This window comes from Rosa rugosa, chromosome 5, assembly GCF_958449725.1.
Source record: "Rosa rugosa chromosome 5, drRosRugo1.1, whole genome shotgun sequence".
NCBI classification, from domain to species: domain Eukaryota; kingdom Viridiplantae; phylum Streptophyta; class Magnoliopsida; order Rosales; family Rosaceae; genus Rosa; species Rosa rugosa.
In genome coordinates, this window is record NC_084824.1 from 5,872,620 (window position 1) to 5,893,616 (window position 20,997).

Below are 20,997 nucleotides of genomic sequence, written 5' to 3' on the forward strand. Positions count from 1 at the left end.
AAAGGGAGAAAAAAAAAAAATAGAGAAAAAAATAAAAATAATAATAAAAATAGAAAATGAGGGGACTTATTATATTAGAATTAGAGAGAATAAGGACTATTCAGTTTAATTTAAAAGGCGAGAGACCAAACTGTTTTTCAGGGAAAAGTATGAGGAGTAACAAGTATTTAATCATTTAATCAATTTTCCAAATATAAATTCCACACGAAGGGTAACTGTGTTTTATTTATTCGTTTAACTTGTTACCTCTCAAAGTTATAACAGAAGTAGAATAAGTTGAAAACCAGAGCTAAAACGCTGAAAAATCAGGCGCGCATCGCATTCTAACAAAGATGTGCGGAATCGCTCTGATCATCTCCGGCATTCGCTTCGACTTATCGTCTCTGCTTTTCGACACCACACCTCCGGTCATAAACTCCGACCAAGTCAGTCCCTTTACTTCACTTTCCGGTCAACAATTATATCTTTGCTGCCTCAACCCATTTAACCAAACGCAGCTAGAGTTCACTGTAGCCGACCTCGCAGCCGCTCTGCGACGGAGGGGCCCAGATAGCTTAGGCGCCAAGAAGCTTCTTCTTCATTCATCAGGTTCCGAAATCGTGTCTGGAGTAGAGGCGGAGTTCAGCAATTGCTTCTCTGCGGCAAATGGTCGAACACCTTGTATGCATTTTTTTGGTGCTACTTTGCAGCTCAGGGGAGTGAACGCAGTAGTTCAGCCATTGATTGATTCGTCTAAGAATGTTCTTGTTTATAATGGTATGTATTTGTTTTTGAATTTTCGGGTGTTTTGGATTGGTTTTGTGTGTTGGGTTTTGATTTAGTGTGGTGTTGTTATGGAAAGGTGAGATCTTTGGGGGGATTGAGATTGCTAGTGAGGAGAATGACGGTGAAGTTCTAATGGGGTTGCTGGGAGGGTGTGAAGGTTGTGTGCCGAATGTTGTTTCTAGGATCAAGGGCCCTTGGGCTATCATCTATTGGCAGGTAACTTTTGAGTGGTAAGTTTTGATTTAGTGTGACTATTATTTGTTGCACTCTTCGTCTTGCTTTGGATACTAGTTTGAGTTATGTTTGTTATTCATGTTTAGGAAAGTTCAAGAACATTATGGTTTGGGAGAGATGCATTTGGTCGCCGGAGTCTTCTTGTTCATTGGCCGACAGTGGAGGACTCTCGGTTTCTGTTATCATCAGTATCACCCGTTGCTTCAAATGAGCATTCTTCTGGTATGCATTTCTGGGTAGAGCTTTACTTGCGTGCTTCTGAACTTACCTTATGTAACTGTGTTTATTGAGTAATATCAATGCTCTTTCGATTTTGAAGCTGAAAATGGAACAACCAAGCTTGGTTTTTGGGAGGAGCTGCCATGTGGAATATACAGTGTATCCATAGATGCTCCCGATGGTGACGGGAGTTTGGTTGGTGAAGTGAAAAAGCATGAATGGACTAATGCCATGCTAGAAGAACTGATAAAATGGGAGAGAACATCTGTCGAACCCAAACCCAAAGAGTTGCATAGTTCACGTTGTGAGACTGTAAGAGGGCAACACGATATGAACTCACTTACTTCAGATATAGTGCCAATGCCATCTAAGTCAGGTTACTATCATCAGTACTGACAAACTTACACAAAGGGTTTTGTTTTTCCAAGGTTCTTATTGTGCTTTTTGCTTGGTTGAGTAGGCAATATACAAGCTTCAATTTCAGTGCCAGCAGAGGCTGTGCTGATTGCTTTAAGGGAATCAGTTTTGCGGCGATCTTCACTGCACAGAATTTTTCAGGTTCCGAACTCTCATCCTACTTTCCCCTGGTTGGCTGGTTATATGCTGTAGGATACTATTGAATACTGATTAATGAGGTAGTCTTAACTCTCATCCTTTCCTTTCTTATCTTTCTTGAGTTTCTCCTAGATAATCTTCTTACACCATCCAAATATTTCTTGGTTGTAAGCAAGTCTGTCTTCATTGCTCAAATTTGTGCTAAATGCACCATTTTGTACTCACACTATCAAGACCTTAAAATCTTGTAAAGTTGTGTGATGAAAGCACATCCCCTGATGGTCTCTGTCTTGGAATTTTGGACCTAGTTCTTTTATAATTTCACATGATAATTGTATTTATTTTGAACTTCTTCTAAATTGAAAGGAAACTCTCCTTGTTTGGTTTTAGCACAGGAGGTGGGTATTATGTGATTTAGGTTTCGGAATTGATATTGAACAATTTTTATTGGAATATATAGGCAAGTATGCATGATGTGGAAAAGAATCTTGTACCGGTGGCAGTTCTTTTTTCTGGTGGATTGGACTCTATGATAATTGCAGCATTGTTGCATGAGTACCTAGATCCAAGCTGTAAGTGTTGCCGCATAAGCTAGGTTAGCGGCCCTTTTGCCTTAGTGTTGAACATTTGCCGTAGAACTCACTTCACATATTGCATTATGGAATCCTTGTTCAATACATTTGCTGAGTTGATTTTCTAAATTTTCTTGGCAGATGAGATTGATCTACTTAATGTGAGCTTCGATGGTCAGTCTGCTCCAGATAGAATCTCTGCCAAGGCAGGAGTGAGCGAACTGAGAAGAATTGCACCTTTAAGAAAGTACATGCTAAATTTTATCATGAGTCTGTTTAAGGTTTCTTCACTCAACATGTGCATAAAATAATAACATTTTGATCTTCATTTCATGTTCTGGAGCAACAGATTCTTGGTTCTTTTCTTCATGCTTATGCTTAATGAATTTGCAAATACTTTCGGACCTGCTTTTTATAGAGTTCTTTGTGGTCTTTGGCTTTTGATTAGAGTTGTTGATGGTTTTATCCGCGTCTTTCTATTCATGGTGTTTGTTAATGGGATTGTAAATGCAGGTGGAAACTAGTGGAGATTGATGCTGATTTATCAAATTTGACCTTTGAAACAAAGCGTGTATTGTCTCTCATAAACCCTGCCAACACCTACATGGTACTTGATTTCATTCTATGGCTAATGTTTTTACATGCATTTAATTATTGTTTGATATATCATTGAGTGTAATATGTGCCGAGTTACATTTTTCCAAATAGGTATTATAAGTTATTTAGTGTCACAGGACCTAAATATAGGAATTGCGTTATGGCTGGCAGCTGGTGGGGATGGATGGGTTTATGAGGAAAATAGCAAATATAATGATGAGAATCGTCAAGGTGTTAAATACAAGTCAAAGGCTAGGATTGTCCTTGTTGGTTCAGGTGCAGATGAGCAATGTGCTGGCTATGGTAGGCACAGAACAAAATATAGAAGTGGAAGGTATGCAAATAGATCATAGTCTTGTACAGTATTACATTTTTTGGGGGTACTTATTTGGGTGGTCTGCTGTGTTACCAGTTGGCTGCGACTGCATGAGGAAATGAAACTAGATATGCAAAGAATATGGAAAAGAAACCTTGGTAGAGATGATAGATGCATTGCTGACACTGGCAAGGAGGTATTGCTAAGAACTTGAGAAAATATCATTTATTGTTCCCTCGACTTTGTTATGCATAAATTATGTAATGTTTGTTTATACCAGGCAAGGTTTCCTTTCTTGGATGAAGATGTTATACGAACTTTATTGGGGATTCCTCTCTGGGAGGTTACCAACCTTGATCAACCAAGTGGAATAGGAGATAAGAAGATTTTGAGAGAGGTAATTGGTAATTCCTTTGTGCAGCACTTGAGTTACATAGGTAATTGGATCCTAAATAAAAACTGCTTTGAATCACGCAAAACACTGATTATTCACTTAGAAAGCCAATATTTATCTGGTTATGGTTTTGATAAGTGCCTCTTCTCTTCTCCCTTTCGATATTTCTCAGCCTTAGCTCAAAACACTTTTTTCATAGATCGACTTTTGCTCTTAATTTGTACTGAATGATATGCTGTTATGCTTTTTAACATTATCTCAGTTGGCGAATAATGACCACACACTTTTTTTTTTTTTCCTTCTCTTTATATAATGTGCTGCGAAGGTTGCGGAATTGCTTGGTTTACATGAAGCTGCTACTCTGCCTAAACGAGCTATACAGGTATCAATCTTTAATGTGTATTTTCCCTTTTTCCCCTACAGATAAGTGATGAGAGCAGCACATAAAAGCTGGTTTGGTACAGGACTGTTGAATGTTCACTTAAACAGTTCGATAGTCACTCTCTTTGATAGTTAAGGTGATTCAATCACTGAATACTCTGTTTTTCTGGTTTAGTTTGGTACAAGAATTGCAAGGGAGTCCAATAGAAAGAATTTCGGAAGTAACCGTGCTGCAAATCAGGCATCTGCGGGAAGTGTGGTGATTCACAAGCAGTTGGACACGGCTTAGTGGGATTGTTTGATGCAAGGCTAGCTAGAAGACATGTTTACCTCTGTACTTGTATTGTTGATTTGTACGTTTTGGTCAACTTCAGTCTGAATGGCTGTCATTTTGTCATTGTCATCTTGGAAATGATTGATTTGAAGGAATTAGAACCAACATTGTATGTCTAATTAGCAATGAAACTTTTATCTTTGATTAGCTCTTAGCTCACAGGTTTCAGAAATTATTCAATTTCATTGACAGGTTCTAGTGTTACACACTTTACTCTGATCTACTGAAAATGCATTTTGGAGAACAAAAAGATGATTTCAATCGTTCCTGCCATGGAACCAAAGAAAACCTATCAAGATTTATTTTTAAAACTAAATCCATCTTTTCTGAAAAGTTCCTAACACTTCATCAATTACTCTCCCCACATGCCTAGACCAAATTGTGACGGGGATCGAACTCAGAACAGATCTATTAAAAAAAAATTTAAAAAAATTGTGATGTGAAGACGAGTACAAAGAATTTTAAAAAAATTGTGGGAAAAAAAAAAAAACCAAAAAAACGTGGTCGGCAGGATTCGAACCTGCGCGGGCAAAGCCCACATGATTTCTAGTCATGCCCGATAACCACTCCGGCACGACCACTTGATGTCCTACTATGCTATTTAAACAAATATCAGTCGTTATATTTTAATGTGAATGGTGTAATTGTAATTTGTCGCTCGTGCTTAGACATCATCAGTCCTCATAAACCCGTCTCCCGCCGTCTTTCTCTTTCTCTTTCTCTGTTTTGCTCAGAGCGATGGAAACCCACAGCTCCTGTAGCATCGCCGCCACAAACGACGACGGCGAATGGAGAGCGGAAAAAGCTATAGGCGGCAACGCCCAAGCTCTCCAAGCTCTCAGAGAACTCATCGTCTACCCTCTCCTCTTTTCTCGCCAAGCCAAAAAGCTCGGTCTCAAAGTAAACTCTTATCACAAACAACAACACATTCCTTCTTCTACTTCCTTTTTATTTTTTTCAATTCATTGATTAATGGTATTTCTGGGCTTTGCTTTCAGTGGCCCCGAGGTTTGCTTCTCTACGGTCCTCCCGGCACCGGAAAGGTTGGTAGAGTTTCACTCAGTTTAGTTTAGTTATCGAACACGTAAACTCTCTCGCTAACAATCTTTGCTTCGCAGACAAGCTTGGTCCGCGCAGTGGTTCAGGAATGTGGTGCGCATTTAGTTCTCATCAGGTACTCTCTCTATTCTTAGCTTAGCTTTGCTATAGACTTGTGATTACTAATGGTATTGTGTTCTCTCTTGGTTTTGATTTGTACGGTATTTTCCGCAGTCCGCATACTGTTCACAGAGCTTATACCGGAGAGAGTGAGTTGGCACTGCGAGAGGCTTTTGCGGAGGCCGCGTCACATACATTGTCAGGGAAGCCGTCTGTTGTGTTTATAGATGAAATTGATGCCCTCTGTCCTCGCCGTGATTCGAGGTATGGTACAAACCTGCATTGCCTGTTTTTTCCTACTTGGAGCTTTTTTTTAGCTGCTTGTGATCTTTGTTGGGTGAAGGGGAGGAAACATGCACTTGTGTGTTTTAACTTGTTTGAGTTTTGTTTCAATTGCAGAAGAGAGCAAGATGTTCGTATAGCTGCTCAACTGCGTTTGCTGATGGAGTCAAAGGCTTCGTCGACGGATGTACCACAAGTTGTTGTTGTTGCCTCCACTAATAGGTTTTTTTCTCCCACGGAATATGATGATTTATTTTTTTATCAGGATTTTGAACTTTTTGATACTCCACCTTTGTAAATTTTTAGCCATCCTGTTCATCTGGTACGCAATTAGCCAATATTTTGATGTTTCACATAGAACATCAACAGGTTTTCTCATGTATGGGACTGTTTTATGATTTCATATTATATTCTAATGTATAATATATCTTGTGTTTGTATACAAAGAGTGGAAGCAGTAGACCCAGCACTGAGAAGGTCTGGCCGTTTTGATGCTGAAATTGAAGTTACTACACCTACTGAAGATGAACGTTTTCAAATCCTCAAGGTGAGTGATTTCCCCCAAATTTTAATGGAATATGCAATTACTTTTTCATTAATGTGAAGCAACTTTGTAAATAGCCACTCATTTTTCCTTTTCAAAAATCCAATTCTGTTCAGCTAGTTCAATAAAATGTTGAACACGGCAAGAGATGAGTGTGTGAGATATAATCCATAAGTATGTTAATCATTTCAGCTCTACACAAGAAAGATTTCTTTGGATCCTGATGTTGACCTACGAGCCTTGGCTGCAAAATGCAATGGATTTGCTGGAGCTGACCTGGAAGCTTTATGTCGTGAGGCTGCCATGTCTGCAATGAGGAGGTATCAAGATGCAGACAAAGATGTTGGTTTGCTAAGCTTAGCAAAAGAAGACTGGGAGAATGCAAAGTCTGTAGTTAATGCAAGTATAACAAGAGGTGTCACGGTGGAAATCCCCAAGGTGACATGGGAAGATATTGGAGGCTTGAAAGATTTAAAGGTCAGTACATTCATGTGTTCATCTCCTCCTGGGGGTTCATGGTACTAATCATTGCCTTGTGTCATTGACAGATAAAGCTCCAGCAAGCTGTTGAGTGGCCTATTAAATATTCTACAGAGTTTTCAAGGCTGGGAATATCTCCTATACGCGGAATTCTTCTTTATGGTCCACCAGGATGTTCAAAAACCACCCTTGCCAAAGCCGCTGCAAATGCTGCCCAAGCTTCTTTTTTTTCTTTGAGGTATGAACTTCTTGTATAGTCAAGAGGTTGGTGCATTTATGATATTAATTTACAATACTGTATGGGGTTTGCTCAGAGTCTGCATTCTGTTTGTTGCTATTCCTTTAAGTCTTTGGGCTGAAGGCTTGGAGCCCATTTTGTTATATTATCCTGTTATTCATGATACTTTAGTTCAAACTATATGTTGAAACTGATCACAATGACTCTGAAACGTTAATTTTGAGGGGGCAAACCTGACAACAGCAAGATGTTATACCATGTTTGACAAATTCCCTTCAAAACTAAGAATTATTTCCTAGCTGCGAAAAACCTTGTGATGGCCAAAAATGTGTGTCAAACAAACCAACTTAAAGTGCCCAGACGGTAGTCAGTCAAATTTTTTTTTGGCTGTTTCAATAAAGTTGTCTTTAATTATTCTCTAGAAGGAATGATATGCTCCCCTTATACTCTTAGAATTATAGTTAGTCTTTCTGATGAATTAAAAGAATTGCATGCCTGAATTTTAATAACTTTGAATCAGTGGTGCGGAATTGTTTTCAATGTATGTTGGAGAGGGTGAAGCTCTGCTCCGCAATACCTTTCGGAGAGCTCGCCTTGCAGCACCCAGCATTATATTCTTTGATGAGGCAGATGTTGTTGCAGCCAAACGGTTAGTATGCTGCAATTGTCCAATTGTGTTATTTGTAGGAAACCTTTAATATGATGTGATTTATCTGAAAACATTTACTTTAATCTAATAACAAGTACCTTAATGGAGTCTCGCACTACACATACAAGTTCCAAGTTCCATAATTTATGGTTTTCCTAAAATCGTAGGGGTGGGAGCTCAAGCAACAGCAGTACTGTTGGAGAGAGGCTTCTATCTACTTTGCTTACTGAAATGGATGGTTTGGAAGAGGCTAAGGTGAGCATTACATACCATATGGTTATGTTATTCTTCAAGTGAATCCATCAGAGATACGATGATGCAACTGTATTTAAGAAATTGTATTCTCATTTGTTCTTAGGGAGTTTTTGTCTTGGCTGCTACAAATCGTCCTCACGCAATTGACGCTGCATTAGTTCGACCAGGACGCTTTGATTTGGTAAGAATTTGTTTCTGTCACATGATTTTCCCGTGTTATTCAATTGTTTCCTATATTCTTGAAACTTGGTATTTTCATGTAATATCGAAAGAGGTACTGGTATTTTTCTGAAGTTGTTTGCTTTTGGAAGTTCCAAAATTGGGGTAACGAGATTATACAAAAATACTCTGAAAATGAAAAGAAACAAGATTTGGTTTGGTTTTAGAGAGTTCTGTTAATTCTTGTATGTTCCTTATGGAATTGTAGGTGCTCTTTGTACAACCACCGGATTTAGAAGGTCGAAAGCAGATCCTTAGTGTACTCACTCGTGAGATGAAAATAGGTGATGATGTCGATCTCAAACGAATAGCAGAAGAAACAGAGCACTTCACTGGAGCTGAGCTGAAGGGTCTATGCAAGGAAGCCGGAATAGTAGCTCTGAGAGAAGACATATCTGCCAGTGTTGTGTGTCATCGCCATTTCCAGACTGCAAAGGACTCTTTAAAGCCAGCATTGAGCAAAGCAGATGTTGACTCATACAAGGCTTTTGCCGCTGCGTAGAATCAAGTGCCAAGCATAACAAGTATATACAGATCAAACCCAACACTAGCATTTACTAGCCATTACCTGAAAATGTAGTTAGAAATGTACCGTCTTTTGGCACATTCTTCGGAACCCCAAGCTATATATACACTTTCTAATTTGCTGAGATTACCAAGCTTTGTATCATTTGTCTTTATTTTTTTTGGAATTGTATCATTTGTCTTTAAATCTGTCGAATACAAAATTATAGTCTTTTATGAGAAGCCAATTTTTTTAGGAGAAACTAGGATTCAAGGAAATAAGAGATGTGAACCATAGGAATGATATATCCATCTTTCCGGTGATCTATTCAACCCGTGGAGGTCAACGAGTTCTAATCTAACTGACATCATGAGTGATTCTTGAGAAACCTATCATGAAGGTGGCTTGTTCAAATCTCTATAATATTATGTATAAAGTAAAAAAGACAAAATTATGAAGAAATAAAAAAAATAATTAGTGAGGACAAAATTGGAAATCCAGAATTTGTTTATTAGGAGCTGGAAAATAACAATGTCCGTAATAACTAACCCTAGCCCTCTCCCGCTCCACCACAATTTGCATAGTTCCCGTTTAGCCCCTGCCCCTCCCTCTTCTGCAACTCCAAATTACTAGCTCCAGCTACTGCACCGCTTCCCCTCCGCCTCCGCCTCCGCCTCCGCCTCCGCCTCCGCCTCCGCCTCCGCCTCAGAAGCAGTCGCTCTATGCTTCAATGGCTCACGGACGGCTCAACAACTCCACCAGCGGCCTTAAACGCAGCTTCTCCGACGAGAATCGTAAACCCGACGCCTTTGCCAAGTAAGGCTTAATTATTTTTCAGCTCTGTCTGTTTGGTTGCTCAGATAGTCTGTACAAACAGGTTTTTGATTTCTGATTGAAACGTGCGATTTTGATTTTAGGAGGCAGAAGCTTTCGCAGCACAGGAAGGCTCTCCCGATCGCTTCTGGTATTATCATTGTGTGTTGTTTATGTTTATCTTTGAAATTTATTAGTAATGGTGGTGTGTTTTTCTTAGTTGAGAAGCGTCTGGTAGAGGAAGTTAGAAAGCATGATACTTTGATTATTGTTGGCGAAACTGGAAGCGGAAAAACAACACGTATGATTATATGTTTGTGATTTGTTTATGCCGCATTGTAAGCGCACAGCCACGCTTCTGTGTATCTATAGCTATTGACTTGATGGTGTTTCTGTGATATGTGCAGAATTACCTCAGTTTTTGTACAATGCTGGATTTTGTGGGTATGGCAAAGTCATTGGGGTAACTCAACCTAGGCGTGTGGCTGCTATGACCGTGGCGAAACGCGTTGCTGAGGAATGCGGTGTTACTTTGGGTGAAAAGGTTGGTTACGCTGTCAGATTTGAGGATGTGACCTCTAGTTCAACAAGGATCAAGTATATGACTGATGGATTGCTACTGAGGTGAAATCTATATACTATCTTTGTTCTTTAATATATTCGGAACCTTCATTAAATACTTCACAAGTTTATATGTATCCATCAAGCTTTATATAATTTGCAAATGTTCCCCCATTCCCTTTTTTACTGGTCTTAAGACTGATATAATGTTCGGTGCACTTTCAGGGAAGCACTATTGGATCCATATCTCTCTAAGTATTCAGTCGTCATTGTCGATGAAGCTCATGAGAGAACTGTCCAGACTGATGTCTTACTGGGCTTGCTTAAAAATGTACAAAATGCAAGGTCAAAAGTTGTCAATAACCACCAAGATACAAAAAACACAAAGACAAATAATGACATGCAGTTGGATAAAGAAAATGGTTCTCAGTCCTTGAGTTTTCTCAAGCAATGCCAAGGAAGGAATCCATTGAAGTTAATTATCATGTCTGCCAGTTTGGATGCACGAATTTTCTCCGAGTACTTCGGTGGTGCAAGAGCTGTTCACATCCAGGGTCGACAGTTTCCTGTCGATATATATTATACTCATCACAATGTACAAGATTATCTAGATGCATCGTTAACTGCCATATTTCAGGTATTTAGTGCCTTTGTAGGTATCTCTGGCAAGCAAACTTTTACTTTCATGTTAAGTTTGTTTGAGTTAATATGAGTGCTTATGGTATCATTATAAGCTATTCAAATTTATCCCCAATCAGTTCTCAGTTTTAGACTTTAAGTGAAGTTCTCTAAATGATGTTCATGTTCTTGTGTATGTCTCGTCTCTGTGCTATTAGATTCATATGGAGGAGGACCCTGGTGATATACTTGTATTTTTGACTGGTCAAGAAGAAATTGAATCTGTACAGAGACTTGTCAAAGAAAGACTTAAACAGTTACCTGAAACCAGTCAAAAACTCGTAGCTGTTCCTATATTCTCATCTCTTCCATCAGAACAGCAAATGCAAGTGTTTGCACCGGCTCCTGATGGATTTCGTAAGGTAACCTAACAATATTCATTAACTTAAGCATTTAAAGTGTGCATTCAGATATACTGTGATTGTTGGCATTATAACTTGTCTACTGCCACCCCAAAAAGATTCATGTGGCCCCATATAATTTATTTTTTATTACAAGTTGACCCCTGTTTAAACTCATTTTCAAGTGACATGGTTAAAACCCTTGAAAAATGCGGCTAGACCAATTGTTTGGGTTCTGGAGAAAAGGGAAAGAAAAAAAAAAAGATGTTTAAGTCGAGTTGTTTTGTTGACAGCATAGTCAAAATAAATTAGAAGTTGATGGGTAATCTCTAATTGTTGCATTGTTCTTTAGGTAATATTGGCAACGAATATTGCTGAGACATCTGTAACAATACCTGGAATCAAGTATGTAATAGATCCTGGGTTTGTAAAAGCACGTACCTATGATCCGAATAAAGGGTTATCAAGTTTGAATGTTATTCCAATTTCAAAAGCACAGGCTCTTCAGAGAAGGTATGCGATGCTGGTCATTCTTAAGAATCTAATAAGTAATACTTATAACTATGAATCTCAGATAATAGAATTATTGAGATTAAGTTATTAAACTATTTAGATTTCTTTGGAAGCCCATTCTGTAAAACCAGTGTAATGCAAGTTATTAGATTATTGTTCTATTCCACATTAGTTGATAACTTCTGAATATTTGAACTGATGCTTCAGAAAATTTTGTTCTTTATAAATAATCTCCTTGGGCAGTGGGCGTGCAGGGAGAGAAAGATCAGGGAAGTGCTTCCGCCTCTACCCAGAGAATCAATTTGAGAAACTTGAGGATTCAACAAAGCCAGAGATCAAGCGGTGTGACCTCTCTAGTATAATTTTGCAACTTAAGGTTCTGGGTGTTGATGATGTCATTGGGTTCGACTTCATAGATAAACCTTCAAGGTGAATTGTGGGATTTCTTTTGCGTCTTTTGATATATCCTTTTGGAATTGGGTACATTAATGTATTTTTTATATATCCTCTTTTATCAAACTTATGATACATGAATCTGTTATACATTTGATCAGGTCGGCTATCGTCAAATCACTGGAGCAATTGTATGTGCTAGGTGCTTTAACAGATGAGTGTAAACTATCAGATCCAGTTGGACGTCAAATGGCAAGCCTTCCCCTAGACCCTATTTTCTCAAAAGCTCTAATCCGAGCAAGTGAAACTGAATTCAATTGCCTCGAAGAGATGTTGATAACTGTTGCAATGCTCTCAGTTGAGTCCATATTTTTCGCTCCCCGTGAGAAATTGAACGAGGTATTTATGAATGGTTTATTACCTAGGCGGCTTCTATTTATTCTCATAGAGTATATCGATAGAAAGTAAGATGGAAATAATTTAGTAGCTTATTTGTCAAAAATTTATCTCTGTTATACTACTTCACTAGTTCACTTACATCTCCTCCCTTGCCCTCTCTCCTTTTCTCACACACACTACTACTTTTAAGTTTAAAAAGTGCCATGTATTTCTTCCTGTTGGCCAGGCTAGAACTGCAATGAAATGCTTTGCAAGTCCAGATGGGGACCACCTCACTTTGGTTAATGTATATCGAGCGTTTAATGAGTTTTCAGAGAAGAGATCAGATCTCAGTAAAGAGAAACATGAAAAAAGTCTCAGGAAATGGTGCAAGGACAATTTCATTAATAGTCGCTCCCTGAAGCATGCTCGTGACATTCACAGGTTGCCTATTTATATTTCTTGCTCAGTAATAGACATGTTTCTGCCAGTCTCACACTAGATTTGTAAAGGGCAACACGATCTATATCCTTGTTCATGGTGTTCCTGCAAATTTGCTCCTCTAAATTTCATGGCTGTTTTCCTGCAGCCAAATCCGAGGGAATGTTGAACAAATGGGTCTTCATGTAGCTTCTTGCGGGGATGACATGCTTCCGTTTCGAAGATGTCTTGCAGCGTCTTTCTTCCTCAATGCAGCTTTAAAACAGCCCGAGGGAACTTACAGGTCTTGAACTTACTTTGACATGTTTTGAACTTCTTTTGGCGGGGTTCTCTAGGTTCAAAATTTGTACCCTTTTAGTAGGACACGCTCAAGTAAAATGGTATCAGCAGATCTCAGTTGTAGGTCACGTGGTTCCGCATTATTTTTATGTTTGTCCTTATGCTTCTTATTAATTCTCTGTGACAGGGCTTTAGCAAATGGTCAGGTGGTTCGGATTCATCCGTCGTCCGTGTTGTTCCATGAGAAACCAGAGTGTATAGTTTTTAATGAACTAGTCGAAACTAATCATAAATACATCCGCAACACAACTAGAATTGATTATTTATGGTTACATGAGCTTGCTCCTCATTTCTATGCCATGCAGAATTGAATCTAGTGCCAAAAGGTATGCTTGTTTGATCTTTATTAATTTCACTTATCCACTGCATAATTTATCCTCTAGTTCTAATCTTGTTTTCCTCTACACAGGTCTTGGATAGATTTGAGCATTTCCAATTACAAGTTACATGCAAGCATTATCAGATATTTCCCACCTCGTCAACTTGGTCGAAAACCCTAGTGTAAATCTCTAATTTCAGTGTCTGATTTCTGACCTGCAACAAAGAGAGCGAGTACTGGATTGTTTTGAGTCTGATTTTGGCATGGGTTACATTTTTGTAATGTTGAGAAAAGCAACTCTTTTTGAAGAATGAAGAGTTACTCAAAATATGGACTGTGATCGTGAATCAGTGATGCTGGGTCGGAGGTCCATCTGTTGTCTACTGATGAGCTATAGCAGATTTTTGAAGTGCTGTAGGAGGGGCAGAGGAATATGTACACTGACGTTACCAATACTTTTTTGTTGTATATTTGCTTACAGTAGTGTTCCCCTGGTCAGTAGCTGACCATGGGAAATATGGTCACTCACCATCCGATTGAAATCGGACGGTTGACAGCTAAGTGATGAAATCTGAGATGAGAGCTGTCAACCGTCCGATTGAAATCGGACGGTGAGTGACCATATTCCCCATGGTCAGCTGCTGACCAGGGGAACACGGCTGTATTTGCTTATAACTCGGTTCAATTTTCTATTCGTTCACTATTCGGTGGATATCCATAGATATATAAACTGTCGTTCAGGACCATTGGAAGATGACATATTCAGAAAGTAAACGGAGATTTATGACTTTAGTTTTTCAAATTGCAATCATGGAAAATTGGAAATTGAAATACACCCCCCGCCAATTTTGAAGTGCATTTCTTTGACCTTTTTACATACTCGCCCGTGCTTCCAAGTTTTTATTTTTTTTCTCTCATTTTCCACGTCAAACTTGGGTCAAAGACTCAGAGCAATTAAACAAAGAAGAATTCTAGCTACTGTTTGTTTAAGGGGGGCTACATAGGTATGCATGAGCCTTCATAGAAGAAGCCAAAGTCTACCCAGTCCTTTTCTTACCGGGTCAAACTTTGTGTGTTTGCTGTGTCTACATTGCTCGTCACGAGCTCAATATTCAAAGTGCATTATTTTACCAGAAAGAATACTAATAGTTTTGTGCCTGCAGAAGACAGACTTAATATTCTTGAGCCTCTCTCATTCTCTGACATTGCAGACCAAATGGGAAACTCAATGGCATGCTTCTCCCCTGCGCACATACCAAAGAAGCTGAGCACCAACTTGTCAAGGAAGCCCTCCAAGAGGTCACCCAACTCTTCACCTTTCTTTGGCTCCTCGGCTAGTACTAGAAGAACCAAGGGTTCTCCCAAGAAGACGTCACAGACCCTTGCTGATGATTTGATGCTTCAACAACAAGCTATAGAGGCGGTTCTGTTGTTCCAGAACCACCAGAAGAACAATGGATCGCAACCCTTCAACCGGTCCACCTCTGTGGTGTTTCCGGCTCCTGGACCAAAGAAGAATCAGGCCTTCACAAAAAGCTCCAGCTCTAGGCAGCCTTTGGTTTCTGAGACTCTCTTTCAGCCTCTTGAGCTTGTTGACAAGCAGGTTTGACTTGGCTGCACTTCTTTGTTCTCTGCTTTTTGTCAAGTAATTCATTCATTATTACAAAGATCATGGGAAATAACTATAACTGGTTAAGCATGTTCTCTAAGTAATCTTAATTTCCTGGTTTCAAGTTTCCCATCTTTTCTTTTTTCTTTGGATAATTACAAGTTTTCTGTTTGTAGCTAGGATCTATTTTTAACTTTTAAGGTTCAGAATTCAAGGAATTAGTGTTTAGGAAAAGTGCTTGACAAGTTGGTCAACGCCGTTGACCAACTCTGATTGTAGGTTGGCGGGTTATTACCATTAAATAAAGTACATTTGGTGTTAGAATATATTTTGCTTCAAGGGTTTTGGTGGGTTTGAACATCTCACTGCATAAACAATTGGTCGGCTCCAAGCTTGCGTTGAAGATTTCACCTACTGGATGCTGCAAACATCTATTGCACAAAGTGAAGGACTGAAGGGCCATAAGAACAGATCGAGCAGAAACTTGGACTCTACTTGGCTTTTACACTCTGCATTTTACTAGAAGCAGATGCCATTATAGGCAAATCACCATACATAAGGGCCATTTGTGTGTTTAACATCAACTGAAATAGGGTCTGGAAAGTGAAATTTTTTTAAGACTTGGACTTGGGCGCGATAAGTTTACTGTGGGGAAGGTGTTAATGACATTGATTATATAGTGAAATTAATGATAAGGTTTTGAAAGTCCAGTGGTGTTTGTTTCATTGTACTGCTGATATCGGTGCTTCCTCAAACTGTAGATATGAGATCAATATGTAATAGTACGTCAACTGCTAAGCATAGTTTTGCAATATGTTTCCATCATTGTCTCACCTATTTCTACGATTCTAAGCTTATTTATTCAACTTTCTTAGCAGGATGTAAAGATTGATGGGCTGGAAACAAATCATTTTGTACTTGTTCACGGAGGTGGATTTGGTGCTTGGTGCTGGTATAAAACAATGACACTTCTAGAAGAAAGTGGGTTCAAGGTTGATGCAGTTGACTTAACTGGTTCCGGAATCCACTCATTTGATACAAACAGCATTACAAGTCTTGCACAATATGTGAAGCCACTTACTGAAATCCTTGAGAATCTAGAGGAGGGGAAAAAGGTTTGTGCTCTTTCTTTTGTTCTTTGTGATGTAATAACATAGCTTTCTTAAGTAAACACTAGTGATTGCACACCATGTTAGTCTAAGCTTCATTACAATGACAAAATGCAGGTCATTTTGGTTGGACATGATTTTGGTGGTACATGTATCTCATATGCAATGGAGTTGTTTCCATCTAAAATTGCAAAGGCCATCTTCATATCTGCAGCAATGTTAACTAGTGGGCAGAGTACTCTTAATCTGTTTGCTCAACAGGTAGATATGTCCTTCACTCCATACGATACTATAATAAGACTCATTCCTTTAATGTAGTATTTACCATGATTTCTCTTTCTCATGTCAATGCAGACAGGCTCGAACGATCTGATGCGTCAGGCTCAGATATTCTTGTATGCAAATGGGAAGGATCAGCCTCCTACTGCTATTGGTCTCGGCAAAAAATTTACCGAAGACTTATTGTTCAATCAAAGTCCAGCAAAGGTAATGTGACATGATTCTAGAAACTAACAGCAACAATTCCAATCAAGTTTTGCTTTCAGAAGCTGTCATTCAGTGTTATTGAAGCTTTTACTGTTCCTTCTAAACCAGGATGTTGCATTGGCATCAGTATCAATGAGGCCAATCCCTTTTGCACCAGTAACTGAGAAGCTCTCTCTTTCTGACAAGAATTACGGATCTGTCAGGCGGTTTTTTATAGTCACTCAAGAAGATCATGCCATCAGCGTTCCACTACAGGAGGCAATGCTAGAATCAAACCCGCCAGAACAGTTTTATCGACTAAAAGGCTCTGATCATGCACCTTTTTTCTCAAGGCCTCAGGCTTTGCATAGGATATTAGTAGAGATATCCCAGGTTCCACCAAATCTGAGTTGAGCTTCAGTTGCTTACCAGATATATATAGCAATGTTAAAGAGTCCAACACATAATAGTCTTCATTGTTCAGTGTATAGAGTCTTAATTAAGGCATCAAAACTTTTTTTTATAAAATGTGTCTAATTAGTTGTCTCAACAATTGAGAACATAATCAAGCGCGCTCATGAAATTGTTTCATTTTTAGGTTGAACTTAGGACCTCTTACTTACAAGAAAAAACTTATCCACCCAAGATATCCTTTTACATGTTTATGTGAGTGTTGAAGATATAAAAATATTAAATTTTGAGTGAATTAATCTTCTGAAAATGCAATCAACAACGATATTGGCCATGCCTGAAGAGCAGGGAGGTTACATCAAATGCCTAACCGGCATAATGTTCTTTTCCCAACCATGTAGAAGACACACATTATTGGTGGGGTTTGGTCGGGGCTCTCTATTAGATGCCATATGGCTTGTCTATAGCTACAATTGAACATATGGGGCAATATTCTTGAAATAAGAAAAAGAAATATAGGGAAATGATGGAAAAAGTCACATTCTATATGAAATTAAACAAATTTTTTAAAACTTTTGTGTGATTTTTATTTTATTTCTATTATTCAAATTAAAGAAGAAAATGAAAAACTAAAACAATTGCCAAATGTCCAAACACTGGGTATATATATTTTATAGACTCTCAGAACTTGTTGAGGCATATTTATAAAGAATTTTAATCAAATATTTTTTGTAAGATTTGAATTTAATTAATGAATATGCTGAAATTTAATCATCTGACAAACTGATCATACGTCACACTATTAGTAAAAAGATGTGTTTTTTATTTTTTACACGTTCAGCATCACAATCTCACTCTCGCTTGTTTTATTCGATCACAATATCTAAGATATACGCTTTATCCACACGTTAGGATCACAATCTCACTCTCGCTTGTTTTATTCGGTTCGAGTCTAAATCCCGCTATTTTTATGCCACACTTTTAAATATAACAGTAAAAGCATTTCTTTATCATACTACCTAACAGCTAGATTTTGAAGTCGTTCTAAATTCTAACCGACAATAATATCAGAGTTCGACTCTTGTTTTTTTGTCCTTTTTCTCTTTCTCCCCGATTCTGACAACGGAAAAAAAAAAATAGTGGATTCGATTTCATTAAAACTTAAATTAAAAGAAATAATAATGAAATGGAAGTTTAATAAAGGAGTGAGGAGGGGTGTATGTATTTATATAGAGCACACTAGTCTCAGTCGCTCAACCTTACACTCTCTCTCTCTCTCTCTCTCTCTGCTCCTCCCTCCTTCCTCTTCACAAATCTCATCTCAACCACCGCCAGGTACGCCACCTCTAGATCTCCGCCTCGGCGTTTCGATCGCTGCGTTCTGCTTTCAATTTCGTTCTTGTAACCGATTTCACTGTGCCTGATTTCATGCTTTCCTTGCCTTTTGCCACTGGATTTTGTGGCGGATTTAGTGATTTTGAGTTCTCTATTGGTAGATCTGTGTGTTGATTTGTGTTAGTGACTGACTGAGACATTTCTGTTGCTTTGATGTGATCTGTACTGCAATTTTGTGCACGTGTGCCTGCATTTTGTGGATTTAAGCTTGTTTATATGTATGAGTATGAAATGATCCACTAGGTTTTGAATGGAACGTTTTGTTGTTCTGGTTTTTTAAATTAGGTTCTTTTTTTTTTGATTGTGTATGGTGGACTGAAACAGTAGAAGTATTCGCTTGAAATTTGTGTCTGTGGCTATACTCTACTTCAGATTTGACAAACAAAGCTACCAAGAGTTTTATAATCGATTGTGGCGGTAGGATAGTGATCTTAAAAACAAGAAAAACAACTTGCACGTTCAGAAAAGGGAAGGGAAAAGAAAAGGCACTTTGTTAGTGTTGCATAAAGATTTTATATTACGAGCAAGCTTGGCCTACCAAGCATTATCTAGTTTGTTTCTGTTTTTGATCAAGGCAGAAGCCTACCGTCAAGTTGATGATGCAGATTCTAAGATTTCTTTTTCTCTTGGATTTATTGTAAATGGTTTTGTTTGTTTTTTTTTTTTTTTTTTTTAATGCTGATCAAGCCTTACAGGAGGTAAGTATCTCAAGAAACTGAGTCATACATTGACAGAGGTCTTGTCTATTGGCAAATACGGGATGGCATATATGGCTATTAGAAGTATAGCATGTTCAATTTTGTTTCTTTTCCTAAAATGCATTCTAAGCATCTCCTTGTAACAGAGTTATCGTTGAAGAATATGGGTCGTGGAGTCAGCAGTGGTGGGGGTCAGAGTTCCTTGGACTATCTTTTTGGGAGTGGAGAGGCTCCAAAGCCAGGCACAAACAATGTCCAAGCTCCACCAAGGGAAGTGCAGACTGTGAGTGAACCTACTCCCAAACCTACTGCTTCTCCTCCTCCCCCCAAACCTGAATCAGTAGATATCACCAAGCAGATTCCAGCTGGTATCCATAGCACTTCTTCAAATAACTACCTGCGTGCAGATGGCCAAAACACTGGAAACTTCATTACGGTATATTTCTCCAACCTTGTCTTTTCTATGTTCCTCAAAATGTTCATACCCCTAATTGTCTTTCAGTCAAACATACTGTTCTCTTGTCTTTTTTAATGTCATTCATAGGGATATAACAAGCATGTAAAAAGTGGTTCTTGATTACTAACGTTAAGCATCTTAGTGGATTGCTAATTCAGTAAAGGTTCTTCCTTGGAGTGGAAATTAGAAAAATCTTATTCTTGCAAAATTTCTCGTCTTCATGACATCTCACTTCTAACAGTTTCACTCCACCTTCCTCCCCTCATCCAGGCTCGCTCTCCCTCCCTCTAGAGTAGCACATAGGTAGTAGCGAGCCTTCCTCTTCACCTGAATATCTAGGTATTTAATCACTATGGCCCAATTAGATTTGAATGCAATCTCTTAAGATGCATTCTTAAAGTTATTCTTAGATGTGGGCTAATACTGTCATAATAAATCAATACTCTTACAGTTGTTTCTGATAATGTAGATTTGAATGCAATCTCTTAAGCCGCCTTCTTAGATTTGTTCTTAAATGTGGGGCCAATACTGTCATAAATCATAATAAATCAAATACTCTTTACAGCCGTTTCTGATGCTGTGTGCTAATTCTTTATCGAAATTGGTTACTATAGAGCCAGAAAGTTGTTTGATGTAAATAGATATAAAATATGATATTATAGTAGACTGGTGAAAACTATTTAGTTGCAGCTGAAGTCGGCTTATTCTTCTTCCCTCCACCCTAAATTGTCTTCATGCCCTAAAACTATGTTGGTTGTTTATTTCTTTTTCTCTCATCCGTAATGTCATAATGACATTCATATTGATTTCCTTGCTGTGCAGGATCGACCCTCAACTAAGGTCCACTCTGCCCCGGGTGGTGGATCTTCTCTGGGTTACCTCTTTGGTGGACCTGGACCAGCTGAAAACTGAGACATGCCTTCATATCGTTGATTTTTGTGGGATGGGGAATGTTTTCATCCTTTATATAAAAAATGACAACTTTATGGATCATGGGATGTAATATAGGTGTTGTCGTTGTTGGGATTATTCAATCAGGAGTGCTGTATTTTAGATGCTTAAACATCTGATACAGATTTCTTTGTCATGGACAAAGCAGTTCTCTCAGTGCATGTTTGATGTTTTTCGTAATTTGCATTAAGCAATCTGCTATATTTTGGCAGGGGTTCATTTCTCTTTGCCATTTATACTTGTACTTTCCTTTCTTTATTGCTTTTCTGTTGGATGGAATATTGCACTGTGAGTTGGGTTCTGTGTGCTTTGGTTGGGACCAACCAACGGAGCTGAAAATAAAGAGGAAAATGGAGGTTTTGATAACCTGTCTTTCCCTCTTCTCCAACCTCCGGCTTCTTGCTGCTCAAAGCTTTTGTTGTTTGGTCC

General features: G+C 38.6%; 5 protein-coding genes and 1 non-coding gene across 10 annotated transcripts; 5 read left to right on the forward strand and 1 right to left on the reverse strand.

The window, feature by feature from the left end:
* Positions 1–249: 249 nt before the first annotated feature.
* On the forward strand, positions 250–4,521 carry LOC133709560 (uncharacterized). 3 transcript variants are annotated; one of them, XM_062135340.1, is made up of 14 exons: positions 252–425; positions 498–756; positions 842–981; positions 1,086–1,221; positions 1,319–1,594; positions 1,679–1,776; positions 2,234–2,345; positions 2,487–2,592; positions 2,859–2,952; positions 3,080–3,276; positions 3,355–3,454; positions 3,539–3,655; positions 3,978–4,034; positions 4,209–4,521. In XM_062135340.1, exons 1-14 carry the CDS (start codon positions 333–335, stop codon positions 4,320–4,322), a joined length of 1,899 nt encoding a protein of 632 aa, XP_061991324.1. In that variant the 5' UTR covers positions 252–332; the 3' UTR covers positions 4,323–4,521. The 3 variants fall into 3 exon arrangements, 2 of the variants coding, with proteins under 2 accessions (XP_061991324.1, XP_061991323.1); XM_062135339.1 differs by having other exon boundaries at positions 252–756; XR_009846320.1 differs by lacking the exons at positions 3,978–4,034; positions 4,209–4,521 and having other exon boundaries at positions 250–756; positions 3,114–3,276.
* Positions 4,522–4,866: 345 nt separating this feature from the next.
* On the reverse strand, positions 4,867–4,948 carry TRNAS-AGA (transfer RNA serine (anticodon AGA)). Its single transcript has one exon. It is a non-coding gene; the product is annotated as a tRNA-Ser (tRNA).
* A 108-nt stretch (positions 4,949–5,056) lies between these two features.
* On the forward strand, positions 5,057–8,959 carry LOC133709570 (cell division control protein 48 homolog B). The gene is made up of 12 exons (XM_062135352.1): positions 5,057–5,267; positions 5,366–5,410; positions 5,486–5,541; positions 5,640–5,789; positions 5,925–6,029; positions 6,255–6,354; positions 6,544–6,828; positions 6,900–7,069; positions 7,590–7,718; positions 7,886–7,973; positions 8,077–8,154; positions 8,401–8,959. Exons 1-12 carry the CDS (start codon positions 5,106–5,108, stop codon positions 8,692–8,694), a joined length of 1,662 nt encoding a protein of 553 aa, XP_061991336.1. The 5' UTR covers positions 5,057–5,105; the 3' UTR covers positions 8,695–8,959.
* Positions 8,960–9,383: 424 nt separating this feature from the next.
* LOC133709665 (pre-mRNA-splicing factor ATP-dependent RNA helicase DEAH10) lies at positions 9,384–13,942 on the forward strand. 2 transcript variants are annotated; one of them, XM_062135476.1, is made up of 13 exons: positions 9,384–9,513; positions 9,615–9,661; positions 9,731–9,811; positions 9,918–10,134; positions 10,297–10,708; positions 10,908–11,111; positions 11,443–11,603; positions 11,847–12,032; positions 12,158–12,395; positions 12,622–12,818; positions 12,964–13,098; positions 13,282–13,480; positions 13,564–13,942. In XM_062135476.1, the coding sequence occupies exons 1-12, from the start codon at positions 9,428–9,430 to the stop codon at positions 13,463–13,465; spliced, it is 2,148 nt and encodes a 715-aa protein (XP_061991460.1). In that variant the 5' UTR covers positions 9,384–9,427; the 3' UTR covers positions 13,466–13,480; positions 13,564–13,942. The 2 variants fall into 2 exon arrangements, with proteins under 2 accessions (XP_061991460.1, XP_061991461.1); XM_062135477.1 differs by lacking the exon at positions 9,731–9,811.
* A 239-nt stretch (positions 13,943–14,181) lies between these two features.
* On the forward strand, positions 14,182–17,142 carry LOC133709666 (putative methylesterase 11, chloroplastic). Of its 2 annotated transcripts, none has more exons than XM_062135478.1 (5): positions 14,182–15,076; positions 15,958–16,197; positions 16,309–16,452; positions 16,546–16,677; positions 16,786–17,142. In XM_062135478.1, the coding sequence occupies exons 1-5, from the start codon at positions 14,690–14,692 to the stop codon at positions 17,068–17,070; spliced, it is 1,188 nt and encodes a 395-aa protein (XP_061991462.1). In that variant the 5' UTR covers positions 14,182–14,689; the 3' UTR covers positions 17,071–17,142. The 2 variants fall into 2 exon arrangements, with proteins under 2 accessions (XP_061991462.1, XP_061991463.1); XM_062135479.1 differs by having other exon boundaries at positions 15,961–16,197.
* Positions 17,143–18,241: 1,099 nt separating this feature from the next.
* Positions 18,242–20,787, forward strand: LOC133709562 (protein SPIRAL1-like 1). The gene is made up of 3 exons (XM_062135344.1): positions 18,242–18,402; positions 19,307–19,596; positions 20,440–20,787. Exons 1-3 carry the CDS (start codon positions 18,249–18,251, stop codon positions 20,527–20,529), a joined length of 534 nt encoding a protein of 177 aa, XP_061991328.1. The 5' UTR covers positions 18,242–18,248; the 3' UTR covers positions 20,530–20,787.
* Positions 20,788–20,997: the final 210 nt, after the last annotated feature.